The sequence below is a fragment of the Lachnellula hyalina genome, assembly GCF_007821495.1.
Source record: "Lachnellula hyalina strain CBS 185.66 chromosome Unknown contig00305, whole genome shotgun sequence".
NCBI classification, from domain to species: domain Eukaryota; kingdom Fungi; phylum Ascomycota; class Leotiomycetes; order Helotiales; family Lachnaceae; genus Lachnellula; species Lachnellula hyalina.
The window spans coordinates 1-14135 of NW_022157419.1; the positions used below are offsets into that span (position 1 = coordinate 1).

Consider the following 14135-nt stretch of genomic DNA (forward strand, 5'->3'; position numbering starts at 1 on the left):
AAATGAAGTTGCGGTAATAAAGCAGAGGAAGAAGAGCGATTCAGGTAACCTGAATCAGGTTATCTGGGCCGAATTATAGCAGCGAGGATGACGGCCACCACAAGAACTAGGAAGCTACCGAGGGGAATGCGGGTGAGATGAAACAGAAGAGCTGGTGGAGCGTGGATGCCGATAAAATAGTTACACACTTCACGGATCGCAGCCTCATGACTTTTTGGAATAGACATATTTTTATGCCTTTTATTGAACTTGCACAAATAAGAAGAATGCACGAATTCCTGGCCCCTTATTCAGCCACCTGAAAGAAGCACGCGCCCTGGTCTTGTACCTGATCTTCTACCTGCATGCGTGGCATTGCCTGGTTGGGAAAGAAAGCCACAGCGCCGTTTCAAGTACCGTACGTGTCAATACTTGGGGTCCAATCATCCATCCACACAAGAACTTTTGGGGCCAAGCGTACTATATCTAGGCAAGGGTCCTAGTTGACACCAGCAGCTATCTGATTCGCCTGTTTATACGCCGGAGGATTGTAGTCGCGGCTGCGCAATGGTGGTGGGGTGGCTGCAGGCTGAGTGTGAAAATTTATAAGAAATATACGAGAAGACCCCAAAAGATATGGAGACCAACAGTAATACCAGGGCTAGAAATAGAGTCAGCACATAAGACTGGTATTCTATATTCTATATGCGTGGTGGAGTATATAGAGGTCCGCATACTCCTTTTGACCTGGTACGGACCATAAATTGATAAATCTATCCATCCACCCATCTAATCGAGGCAGTACCGGTATTATGAACTTAGGGACGAATTTTACAGGCACATTAGTGCACGCTACCTGCTCCATAGCTTTTTGCTCGACATGATCAACTCCTTGATATCCATAATTATTGAAAGAAATATTGATCAACATTCCCTGCCGAAAAGGGTCTGTCCTTCCATTCCAAGCCAGCGGTTGTAAACTATCAAGCACGTGGAGGAGGCTCAGAACACCCTAAATGATACGCTCTGAATGGCTCGTACCTGGCTGCGACTTTCAAACGAAGCCTGAGACGCGATGCGTGACAAGATGCCAGCACGCGTTGCCGGAGATTCTCCTATTTTGGGAAGCTTTTGACGCCGCGATGGGCGAAATTAGATGTGATGTGGCGCGAAGGAGCAGATGGCGAATCACAGCGTGTCGGTCATGGGGGGGCAGTGGGTATGCAGGATCTTTACCCCTGAGAATTTCGCTTAAAGTTCTTACCCGGCCCTAGACCTAGCCTGCACCATCCTTGCCTCTTCTACCGATGGATTGGAAGGATTTTTAGTAGATTGAAAGGAGCCAAATGTAGGATGAAACAATCGCTTGGGCTGGTGTGCTGGGGGGTAAGAAGGAGAATATAATGAAAACCGTTCCCCAGATTTTCCCTTTCTTTTCGCATCAGCGTTGACTCTACCACACTCTCTTTTTCAGTCTTTCTTTTAGCCCCGGTCTGCGGCCGGTTCACAATATGTATCCCGCAATCCTTCTCTTTACATTGGCACTCATCGCCACAACGCTTGCTCTTCCTATCGCGAACCCTGATTATATTGCCACTGCAATAGTGACCGTAAGTATCATGAGTTTCTAAATGGCCGTCAAACTGACTAGAAATAGGAAAACGATGTTGTAGTAGTAACCGTAACGGCGGGCTCACCAGAGGCAACCCAACCAGCAGCCATAAATACCCCCGCAGCAGCAGTAACGACCTCTGCGGCGCCTGTCCCCACGACACAATATTCCGCCCCAGCTGCAACAACTACTTCAGCCTCCTCAGTTGCGGACAAACCCGCAGTCTTCGCCCAAGTGAACAAACAATCTTCTGCAGCCACTTCTGCTGTACAATCTAAGAAGGCAACTTCGACGACTCCAACGTCGACTCCAACGTCAACTCCAGCCACGACTCTCATTCCTTCTGTCGCGAGCGTTACTATCGCTCAAGGAGGTGGCACAACCAATGGTGCAGAGTTGACCATCACTCTCATTAATTCATATGGAAAAGCTATCAGCACATCACACGTAGACAACGACGCCAATACTCGTGCCACTGGTGTCAACGGGAACTTAGTAACCGCAACAACGATGGCGGTTGGTGCCACTGGTGTCTTCGCGGTACCAGAAGGCTGGGGTGGAAACGTGGCTATCGCAGATGCAGCCTATGAAATCACAGACAACGACAGTCTTTTGGAGGGAAGCTACTCTCAACAAGGCGCCGCCGGCCTCCAGTCCGATATAGATGTCAGCTATGTGTACGCATAATGCTTCCCCACTGCATAAGATACCAACTGACGTGTTCATTTAGCAATGGATTTTCCGTTCCCATTATCTGCAAATGCATGGTATCGAGCACAAAATTGTTCCAGAAGGTCTCTGGTATCGCGACGGACCTATTTGCTGCAGGTGGATGCACAGTAAGCAATAACCAGCAACTTGATAGCCCCGTCCAAAACTAACAGCATACAGGACAAGTCTGGTTCAGGATCTTGCGGAACATGTGCCCAATTAGATGGACAAGGTGCATGCATCAACCCCAAACGCGGTTCCGGAGCCACTGACGCCAGTGTCATCACCGACACCTTCTTTGAGCCTGCCGCTGGTTCTGCTTACACCTTCCCCTATGATGGTGATGGAGGAAACAATGGAAACTCCAAATGTGCAGGTTCTGTAACCTGCTGCGTGGGAACTTCTTGCGCCTAAGTCTCCGTACCCTCCGGGCATCAGTTCTCACCATAGCGCTGGGGTGGGTTCTGGTGCCCAAAAATCTTCGCTTCTTCACACTCTCTTGGGATACCAAATTTTTATTGCGATTAATTGTGTATACAAAGCTTATATGTTTATACACTCTGTTTTACGAGGCTGGAACTCGCTTCTGCTTAGGTATAAGCGATGTCGGTATGATGGTGCACGATTCAGCATGAGTAGGCGTCTGGTTTTATGCTTGCTGCCTTGTAGATGTGGATAAATTCTGGCGAAGTCTCTGAGAGTCCTCGTATGTTTTATATATTGCATCTTTACATAGGCTTTATGGAAAATACCCCGGAAAGCGATGACTTCATCAAATATTCCCAGATAGCTAAGAAGTGACTGAAGTCAATAAATACACCATCGGAAAGATGTTTTTGTTTTCAACTTCTCACGAGTCGTTTTTGTATTTCCATTTACAGAAGCCACTTGCAGATTGAAGCTTGTTTTATTCCAGAGGTTTATATCTTCAAAGTTCGAAATTGTATTTTGCGAATGCGGCATGCTTAAGATCCAAACCAAGTAAATCAAACAAACGGCAGTTGATGAAGCCATATTCCTCTATGCTATGGATGGCCAACTGCAGTCATTCAAGAATACTTTTCAATTCGAGTTGCTCCTGGTAGTCAGACCGTCCCCTATATGGAACGAGTACACATCAAGGTCTTCCATTCTGATAAACAGGACAAACGCGAAGAGAAAGGAAGTCCTGAGGGAGCAGTCACTTATATACAGTTTTACTGAACACGTGCACCCGAACCCTATTCGGCCATACTGAGGTTCGGATGATACGATGACACTATACAGCTTACTTAGGATCGTCAAATGATTGATCACTACTACTACTACTCTACTAGACACCCAACGCCCAATAAACCGTTGCAAAGTGTACCGCGCGGGGATATGAGCCACAAGTCAAGAAAATATGTATGAGTCATTCGAGGTCGACAGATGTCCACGACGCGAATTTCAACCAATCTTGCGCCATACGCAATGCTGTGGGGTATGTTCTGGATGCAATTATTACTAGTACGCAACAGACTATCAGTTCCTCATTACAATTTTCCCAATTTCCGCAAGTTATACTAATAACACCTATGGTAAACATTTAACATTCATTCATTTCACTGACTGGTGTGGGTGGAGATTCGATAATATGAAAGAGCACCTCCTGACTGGCCGCGCGGCGCATATGGCCCGAATAATTCTATCAACGCTACCAACCTAGTTACCGAACAGAGGTAGAGCAAACCTCGATGGTAACCAATAACAACAAGTAACCAATTATTAGGTAGAGACCTAATTTTTCAGGGACGAGTCTATCTTGTCCTATACCAAAAATTCAGGCCTTCGCCTCACAATTACTCGAGTAGTGTAGCTTCAAACTACCTTAGTAGTAATTTTTAAATCTTTGAAACGTTGGGTCCCGATATCGGGATAGAATAGAAGAACGTGATAGCGGTCTTGTATAGTGGGTTCTTAGAGTACGAACCGGGGAATGCTCCCATGTATGTTCTATTCTATTTTGTTTGGTGCGCGGATGGATTTCATTGTTAGCGTCACCAACTCACTGTTCCGCGCTCCTTCTACATATCCGACTGAGAGCTTGGAGTTGGAGGAAACACCTAGCTTTTGAGGGTTACTTGGTGCAAATAACGGCACTTTAAAAGGCCTTAAGTACCTAGCTGCGGTGGGGCATACTTTAAGACAGTTGAGAAGGTTTGAGAGGGAGTTAATGCAAGGAGCTCAAGCGTAAATAGTATGTTCAGCTTGCGCAGAATGGACTTGAGTATGTGGAATGTGTAGACATGCTTAGGATTGTATGATGGTTAGCGCGGAGTGCTGGAGCCAGTTCTGAGGACCTGGGAGTAATAACTAGCAGAAGCCAGCTGTACGAAGGAAGCGTTAATTAACATGAAAGTATATGATAGCTCGACGAGGAAGAGCCTCAATAACGTAACATTTTACTCTTACTCATCCTTCCACATCATCCTCTCACTATCCCCGTCGTTCAACCTGTTCCTCAGAAGTTCTCCCTCGCGAAATGTAGTTCTAACTCCCAAACAAACTCTTTTCAGTTGGCTTGTTTGGAATACAATTCCGTTCCCTTAGAGAGAATACTAATAAGCCACAGGTCAGATGGAAGCAGGTGTATGGATATATGGGAGGGCCTTTGATACCCAAAAGTGGGAGGAGCCAACTTGTCTGATATCAAAGTCGGTGAAGCTAGAGAAGGGGTGATTAGGATGGTCAGGATGATCTCACTCTTAGAGTATAAGTGGGCCTTCAGTACATAATTTTCAGAATCTGAACTAGGAAAGTGGCAAACAGGAACATCTGTCAAACAACTTAAGAGTAAGCGTGCTTTTGACGACATACAAGTACACGCTTTGGGTGGCATAAATATAAGCAGCTCGTTATAAGTTGCCTAATTTGGTTGATATGTGGTTGAGTAGGTCCTTTTAAGCACAAACATCTCCGTAAAGTAACACCGAATGCTGTGCTCGCTCCATCGCTTCTAAACTCTCCCAAAATAGACATATTATTCACAAGGGAATAGCTCCCTAGCCTACCTCTTTGCGTCTTTTCTTACACCAAGCACAGTTACTGCGGTCAGCAAAAGCATTGGTAGCGATTGAGTGGATATGCTAAATACTTCGAAAATCTCAGAGTAGGCCAGCGATCATTTACTCCCTCAATCATTCCTCGCCATAGGGCCTAAGGATGCCTTTTTATGGTGTGTATCTAACCTCTAATCATAAAACCGAGCCGCTGGGTAAAGAGCGAGTTAAAATCCTTTTGGTAGAAAAGGGTTATTCCTAACTTCCAAGAACACTTCACCTTTACCCGCTATCAAATGGCTAGAAGGAACAAACCACCTGAGGATTAAGTGATAGGAATAAAATGGCTCCCATGAAGAAGAGTGATTACTCCGTACCTTGTGGGAGAAAAAAAGATGCAGAAAGAAAGGGGAATATCGCTTAAGGTCACAGCACAGCGTAGAGTGGGTGTTTAAATAACCTGACTTCCAAGCAACAAACCACAGATAACTCGCGTTTAATTGCCAATATATGGAGCTTGAATCTAGCTGCCCCGAAACTACGGTGTGAAAAGTTAGCCACCGGCCCTACCTAGGAGATGCTAGATGGCAGATGCTAGATATAACTCGTCTTAATACCTACCTCAATTTACACACAACAAAATACTACATTGAATACGAGATCACTATGCCACACAAATCATCACACCACTTTATTTGAGTCTACTCACGAGCGTCGGGCAAAGAAAGACTAGTCGACGACAATGAAAGAGAACATTGCATCGTATGGTCCGTTGCCTCAGTCATATACCAACGAGCAAGAACAAAGCCCCCAGAGCGCAGCGAATCGGGAACTTTAGGAGGAATGCTGAATCTCACTCGTCTGTGAGGGAGCTTGCACAACGAGGTTCGAAGCTGCGTGGTTTTGGCCAAACGTTCGAATGAAACAGGAGCTGAGTGTACCACAAATCAAGGAAAGAACGCACAACAGGTAAATTTCTTCAATCCCCCATTCGAAAAGAGTCACTGATAAATTCAAGGGATCGAACCTTAGCAACTCGTTAACGTCCCCAATTATATACACGCGATCTATGACAGAGTCTCATCCATCAGGGACCATCCTGGATCCCAGCCCGAACGCCAACGCTGTGCTCCAAAGCAAATCATATCTCGCAACACCGCCTTACCCTATGGTCTTAAATCTACTACCTCATACTCCAATCCCTTGGCTTCGAAAACATGACCTGGTCGCAAGGCATCCGTATATACGTTCTCTTCGTCGTGGGGGTGGAAGAGCCCGGTCTTCCTGCAGTTGAGCACTGATTGCATCCCGGGCGGATCAGTCAAGCGGAAAACTCCCCAGCTGTGGAATGTTTAGCTTTAGCCTTAGTATTAGGCACTGATTGACTTACGAAGGGTTCCTAGAAGGCGCGCAAACAATTGCGATACTCTCTGGCATCATGATCTGGTATCCACAATGTGTATGTAGATCACGACTGCTCATGAAGCACGTTTGGGAAGGATGGGTGTGGATCCAGCCCAAGACCATCAAATCCTCAGATGCGCAATAATCGAACAATGCGCTTTCATTGATTGTGTCGCATGTATCGCTCGTGCTCTCTTGCTCCGGAATGACCACACGCGAGATGAAGAGCGCATTGGAGATCAACGTTCCACATAACATCCCACAAGTTTCAAGGTTTCTTCGAGTATTTGGAGCAGCATGCTGAAGGAAGCTTTCCCGCAGTGTTGGTGGGAGGAAAACTGTTCGGAGAGGGTTGCCATTCTCAAGGTACGCTGATGGGCGGAAGGTAAATGACTGGGGAGGTTTTGTATTGTCAAACTCCTGCATTGCTTTGTCGGGGCGCCCAGGCAACGCTGGGGTTGATGTGGGCTCTGGCATTGGTAGAAATTCTTCAAATCTTTCTTTCGGTGGTTTGGGAGGGAGGTGAGCTCTTCCAGGGGATTTGGATCTGGGTCGGTGGGTGCTCGATCTTGATTGAGATTCCACAGAACCGTCTTCAGAATATCGAATAGGTTGCGATCTTGAGATCGACGGGTATCGATATTCACTGTGTCCATTCCTCTGATGCTCAGGTCGAAGCGGTCGGGGTGGCGGCTTCGATAGTCGCCTTCTTCCTCCATCAGGAACAGCACTGTGTTGTCCATCTAGTTGTCGCCTTGAGGCTTCCATGTTGCGTCGGGTTTCGTCGTCCTCTTGTAAAGTTGGTTGGTCCTTCTTCTCGAGTGCAGCTTCCCAATCATCCCATAGCCCCGCGGTCCTTCGCTCCTGCTCTTCCTCCTCCGAAACACCCGCCTGCCGTGTAGCCTTCCGAGCAGCATCTCTCCTTCTGATTTCTTTGTGGGCCAGCTTCACAGCCAGCTCACTGTTCTCGCCTGCTGCTAATGTTGTAGTGTTTCCTGCGACTGCGGGATCTGATGCCGCAAGATCTATCCGTGATCTCGACCGCAGACCCGGTTTCTCGCTCTTGAGGGCGACATTTGCCTCCTTCCTGCGCTCCAAATCCTTCAGCCATGTCTCGTGTCTATCATTGATCCGCGGTTTCAAGTCTTCCAGTCGGTCTATTATGTCTGGCAAGCCTTTCTGGATTGATTTGAGGGCTGCTCGGTTTTCTGGCAGTTTCGCGGAGGGGTGTAACGGAAGTCGCTCTGAGACAAGGGTAGCATATCGCATTAATAGGAGATAGGCTTGCTGGTCGTTGTGTTCTTCCTCGTAGATGTGTGCCTATATAAAAGTCAGAGATCTGCCGCGGGGTATTTACTGATAATAGACAGCATGAGATAGTGCAGGGTAGGGCCAGCTCACCTCTCGCAACAGAGTATTAGCAGTCCGGATCCAGTATTTCAGCGCAATGTAAGGATTAAAATCAAAGTCTGCGGCCTTTGCAGAGATCTCCTTGACACTCATGGGCTTCGAAACTTGCAATGTTGACCCCGCCATTGTTATTGTTGCCGCGCCGAGGTGGGGATGGATGATAATGATGGGGGAATATGCTGTTGGCTTGCTCTAGAAGCAGCTGCTCTTTGTATCATACCATTGCAATTCAATGCAGATATACTTCCAGAAATCTTTTGATCATTGAAAGCGTGTTGTGATTGGTATTCTTGTTGCCTTGGTGAGGTGTCGCCGCATGCTCCGCGTCACGAAACATTCAAGGGTAAGGTACGGACGGGACGGAACGGTACTTGCTGGTACGGTATGGTATATTTTATACGGCAGACTGAGAAGACCATGAATGCAGCTTCCTGACGTTCCTTTTTTCCACTCCTTCTCAGCCTCCTCTTCAGCCTCGACAAAATTCATAAGCCACTTACGATTTATTATTATACATATCCTTTTCAATGTCCATGCCCGCTGTTTGCCAGGTCTAGTCCTTCACTAACATACTCTCCTCTTTCTCTGTCTCTATCATTGCACCGCCTGCATCTTTTACCTGCCCTTACAGCCTTGCTCCTTGCTTGTTTCCTCGCGCAGCCTGCCATTGATGTTACGCCTCTCCTTTTCCGCGAGTAAACCAGCCCTGCGAACGCGAAATTTTTATACGCATCCGCAATGTCTTCGATTCTTTCACCAGACTGTTGCTCTCCCGGTAGAATGGCAGCCAATGGCCCCGGAGACAATCCTCCGCCAAGTTATTACTACTGCGGAAAGGAAGAGGAAGAAGCTAGCTTCTAAGGAAGGAGCCCAGGGCGAAGAAAACGAGGAGAACACCATTCCGGAAGATCTTGAGGCAGTACTGAATAAAAAACCGCGAATGGCAACAAAGGAGGACAGGCAAGCAAGAGAAGAAGATGATATACCGCCCCCAAAGAGAAAGGGTCGCAATCCGAAGACACGATCAGCAGAAGAGCAGTACTTTCAAGAACAGCTTTTAAAGTCTCCCGAGCGACAGCAGCTTGTTTTACAGCATCTCCAGAAAGGCTATGGAGGTTCGAAGAGAAGGAAAGCCTTTGGAGATGTGCGGAGGGTCAATATTGTGGGCGAGGACTTATGTGGTAGGATTTCCTTGCACTTCAACGTTTTATGCCACTAAAAAAGGTTTTCAGATGCTATCTTGGAAAGGATGAAGCCATCGCTAGCAAAACATGAAGGATGCGATATAATCGACGTGAACCCCGGCGCTGGAACTTGGTCACGCAAACTACACGAGGTTTTGAAGCCTCGAACCCATATCCTCATGGAACCCGATACCGATCTATACCAACCCTTGTTGCAGCCATTGCTCGACGCCGAAGACTCCAAGTACGTATTATTCCCAAAACCAGGAGTGATATGGGCACATCTCGAACGCGTACTTTCGGAGAAACACCTTCCCCACCAGAAACCCCTGCCCCAGGGCGATCCCCGCTTGGAGCAGCCTAATGACACCCTTCTATTTGTTGCAAATTTATGTTACCACCCGAAGAGAGCTTTCAAGGCGTTTGGTTCCCTTACCACCCTGGTTCTCCATCAATTGATGAGCGCCGTACGATCGCACTCGCTCTTTCACAAATACGGCACGGTGCGGATGTTGATCTGGGTCACCGATGAGGAGAGATTAACCCCACTTCCTAAGCACGTTGCAATGAGGAAGAAGGCATCCCTCGAGAGTGAAATATCATGTGGAAAGATCGAAGAAGTTGCATCTTCAGGGAGACCCATAGGTGTTTTTCGGAGAGACGATCGACTGGACGCCGAGCAGACTCTGAAGGTCCTTGCCAACATGGAGAGGTTGGGAATCAGTACTCCCAAGGGCCGGGAAACCCCCATGCAAAAGCATTTATTGGAGGAAAAGGACAAGAAACGCGACACGTCCGATTGGGTCGATGATGATAGAGTAGGGATCCAGTATCACAAGGTGATAGTCGACCTGGAGGCTAAATTTGCAGCCGGCGAGTTCCAGAAATATTCAGATGTCCCTAGAAATCCACTACCATCAAAAAAAGAGGAATCGGGCCTGGGGGGAAGAAAGGCCCGGTCTCGGGCACCTTTCGAATTATCACCCGAATGGCTGCTGTTGAACAGACTGCGCTCTCGCAAGAAAACAGAGGTGAATAGAGGCGACGTCATGTTACAGTATGCTGCAAGGAACGACGAAATCATGGATATGCAACGGGAAATCTACAATCTCAAGGGCCCGGAATATGAGACACGCCGCCAAGAGCTCTTTCAACTCACAAGAGAGTTCAAAGATGATGTTGATAAGCTACCAGGACATCAAACCCGAGTCATGATCGGGACTCATATCGACAATGAACACCTTCTTCGACACAACCCCCCAGGTCTCTTGTTTGATAGAAGAGAAGTAGAGCCGCTGAAGGTTGAGCGCAGCGACTTCTTCCCGCATCACGAACTCGCCTTGCTCGACTTCCAACCGCAGGCCATCTGGCCTGTTTTACGAAAAGACTATCCTGCCAACTACGATGTATTTGAGTACATTGTTGCGACACTCTTCCTATTCCCAGGCCAATCGGTCGAAATGGGTCTCAAAGCCCTCTGGCCTGGCGCTTACGAGTGGCTTGTGCCCGTATGCCCCACTCTAACCAACCCCTACAAAGGTGGTGACATGGATCTGTCTCGTTTCTCGGTGCGGTGTCTGAGCAGTGAGATGCTGAAGGAGATTATGGAGGGGTGGGACAAGTGGCCTTGGAGGCCTTCTAGGATTGAGCTGTTGGGCCAATTGAACTCGTATGAGTCTGTGGACAAAGATGATGTAATGAAAGATGGTGATATGGCTCACGGATTGTAGAAAATTATAGCAAATGTAATACTTCAAACTACCCCTTTCCTTCAGCAATTCCCCAAAGCTTTATTTTTAGTCCCGGGAAGTCTGTTGCATGTACGAGTATACCATCCACGTGATACTAACACTGAGGACAATATATGGCATAGCCCTGGCTCCCTTGTAGCTACTTCGTCACCTTCATCACCGTAAAACTTTATGCTAGCTTGTATAGTGGAAGACTTCTATTAAGCCAGTTGAAAGAAGTTCCTAGTGATAGATTGCTCCACTACTCCGAATGGCTTCCGAGAGCCTCTGAAGTTTGAACCACATATCTAACGCTAAAATACTAGCGTAATCGCAACTTCGCGAGTTACTATGGCAATATCAACCTAGACCTGACATCTGGTGCATCTTTCTACGTGACACATCAGCAAACAGCCTTACTTAAGATTCCGATTCTAATAATGAAACAATGTAATGCAATTCACACGGAGGCGGTCTGAGAACATCAAAGATGGCGGTCGGATACAGCACAAAGCATTCACAAAGTACAACCGCCATCGCAACCTCAATCACAACTCTAAACCATAGCAACCATGGCTAATGCACTAAGGCCAGAAGCCAACTCCTTCAAACCTTCCCAGTCCACCACTCCAAACGACGAACTTGCAATCAATATTGCCCCGCAGAGAACATCCCATGGAGCAATTGCTACATTCTCTCTAGCCGGAGCGCTGGTCTTTAGCGTTATGGCTTTCTCGGAGGCTGCTACAGAATCAGGGTCTATCAAAGAGTCTCACGTAGGCGGAGCCGTAACCCAGTACTTGATCACAAACTCGGTCAGCTGTCGCTGGCCAAAGATTTGCCGCAGAGCTCGGTTTGAATATAGCAGCATTTACGCATTGCAAGCCGGACACCGAGTCCTAGAAAGTTATATCATGCCGTCGGGGCGTTCTCCAACCTCCCAGATATATGTCCACCTCGGACGATTTGGATTGAATGTCAATGGACTTGACGTTGATCTCTCGGCAGGAGACCTCTACGGTGTATTCAGCGACGATGACGAGCCGTCAGCTATTAAATTGATGCCTCTTTCGCACGAAGCTACGCAAGATGAAATGGATCAAACTGTGGAAGCTTTCGTTCGGAGTATCGGCGATGTTAAGGAATTCAGACGGTGCAATGATCAAACAGCCGCCAGAGCCAGAGCGATTGCTATATTCTCATACCCACAAGATGCTCTCAAGGCAGCACAGATTCTGCAAAAGAAGAGCATCGACGGGATTGGCTATTTGTACGTTGAGCGGAAGGCTTATCTCAAGTTCATTGTTCCTTCCATGTTGGAGAATCATGTCAAGGCGCCATTTGCTCAGATCGAGCGAGATAATGAACGTCGGGATATTCAATTCGTGGTACACCCTTCTGCCCCGAATAAACCTTACATGACGTATAAAATTGGTGCTACTGGTGAAGAAGCTATACAAGCTCTGGGGGAGATGAGAGACAGTATTGACAGGCTCTTGGCCGGTAGTGTTGCTCTGGATGAGAATGGATGCATACTCTGGGATAAGTTCTTCGCTGGTCTTCTTGCTGTGTCTTATCTCGCTGGTCTCTCGGCTGCTAAGAACGTACGAATATTACGAGACCTTCCAAGTTCTCGGATCCTCATGTACGGTGGCTCCGAAACAGATAAGATGGCAGTTGAACGTAGCCTGCGGGCCAAGGTCAAACCTCCTCCTAGCGAGCATCGGATCCTGCTCACATCACCAATGCTGCGTCATGCTGTGCAGGGATCAATGAAGAGATTGGAATCAAAGTTCGGGAACGCTGTCAGACTTGTTATACCGAAGGCTATAATTTTCAGGGGTTCTGACAACGAGTTTCAAGAGGTCAAAGAGATCTTTTTTGAAGGATTTCAACAACATCTCGTGCCAACTTCAACCAAAGCCCACCAATCCGACCCTAAAGACTGCCCAATTTGCTTCAGTCTAGTAATTGAACCAGTTGAGATGACATGTGGGCATACATATTGTGCTTCATGCTTCTTTCACCAAGTCCAGGCGCCCCGAATGAAAGACGTTCCTCTAAAGTGTTGCGGCGACAACAACACCTGTACCAACTCATTCACCATGAACCATTTGCGATCGCTCATCCCTATACGTCAGTTTGACACCCTCCTAGAATCTGCCTTTGACTCCTACATCCGCACCCACCCCAATGAATTCCGGTACTGCCCAACCCCAACCTGCACCGCCATCTACAGGCCTAGCACCAACAGCCTTACCACCTGCCCCTCGTGTCTCGGCTGCATCTGCACAAGTTGTAACTCCACATACCATCGCGGACAAAGCTGTGCCGAGCACGTCGATGAACGCGATAATACAGAAGGGCTAAAACAGTACTATGAAGAGAATGATGTAAGGGAATGCCCGGCGTGTAGCATGCGCATGTTTAGGGTTGATGGGTGCGCGCACATGATGTGTACGGGATGCGAGGCGCATGTATGTTGGGGCTGTATGCGTGTTTTTGGAGATGAGGAGATGGTTTATGAGCATATAAGAGGTTGTGAACGCGGTCAGGATATGAGTTGAGTTGATTTGGAAGTATTTCGAAGTTAGATACACAGACTGTAAATAATTATAATAAACTACATATATGTCAGAATGCTAAAAATTAATACTAGGACTGGGTCGTAGTACCGTAGTAGTAGTCAATTAATTAGCGACTAGCGGATAGCATAAATCTGCTGTCCTAAGACTCCTAGCTACAGGGTCCTGAGAAGCTAAGTGTTGGTATCACAGGTGGTGATACATAGAACGTGATCACTTCTCTACTACGTAGTATAGACTTGATGCTGGTTGATTGATGCTTAGCATTTGGGTGGTGTTATGGATGCGAAGAGGTTATGCCTCTTCGCTGACTAAGCTATGCTAAATCACATGAGCTAGATCACATGACTAGAAAGGTTGGGGAGGATCCTAGGGCGGATCCCAGGGCGGATCGTATATCCCAACACTAAGGATATTATAAGGTCCAGTCTATAAAAAAAAAGCTCAAAGACTAGAGGCAAAAGACCCCTCTATGGATAATTCTAATTCCTCAATCCTAT

At 47.2% G+C, this 14135-nt stretch overlaps 2 protein-coding genes across 2 annotated transcripts; one reads left to right on the forward strand and one right to left on the reverse strand.

Moving 5' to 3' along the window:
• Nucleotides 1-6488: 6488 nt before the first annotated feature.
• sst2 (AMSH-like protease) lies at nucleotides 6489-8401 on the reverse strand (the record flags this gene model as incomplete). The annotated part of the gene is made up of 4 exons (XM_031154098.1): nucleotides 6489-6663; nucleotides 6713-8046; nucleotides 8128-8328; nucleotides 8381-8401. The coding sequence occupies 4 exons, from the start codon at nucleotides 8399-8401 to the stop codon at nucleotides 6489-6491; spliced, it is 1731 nt and encodes a 576-aa protein (XP_031001027.1).
• Nucleotides 8402-8926: 525 nt separating this feature from the next.
• Nucleotides 8927-11050, forward strand: LHYA1_G009195 (uncharacterized protein; the record flags this gene model as incomplete). The annotated part of the gene is made up of 2 exons (XM_031154099.1): nucleotides 8927-9317; nucleotides 9369-11050. The coding sequence occupies 2 exons, from the start codon at nucleotides 8927-8929 to the stop codon at nucleotides 11048-11050; spliced, it is 2073 nt and encodes a 690-aa protein (XP_031001026.1).
• Nucleotides 11051-14135: the final 3085 nt, after the last annotated feature.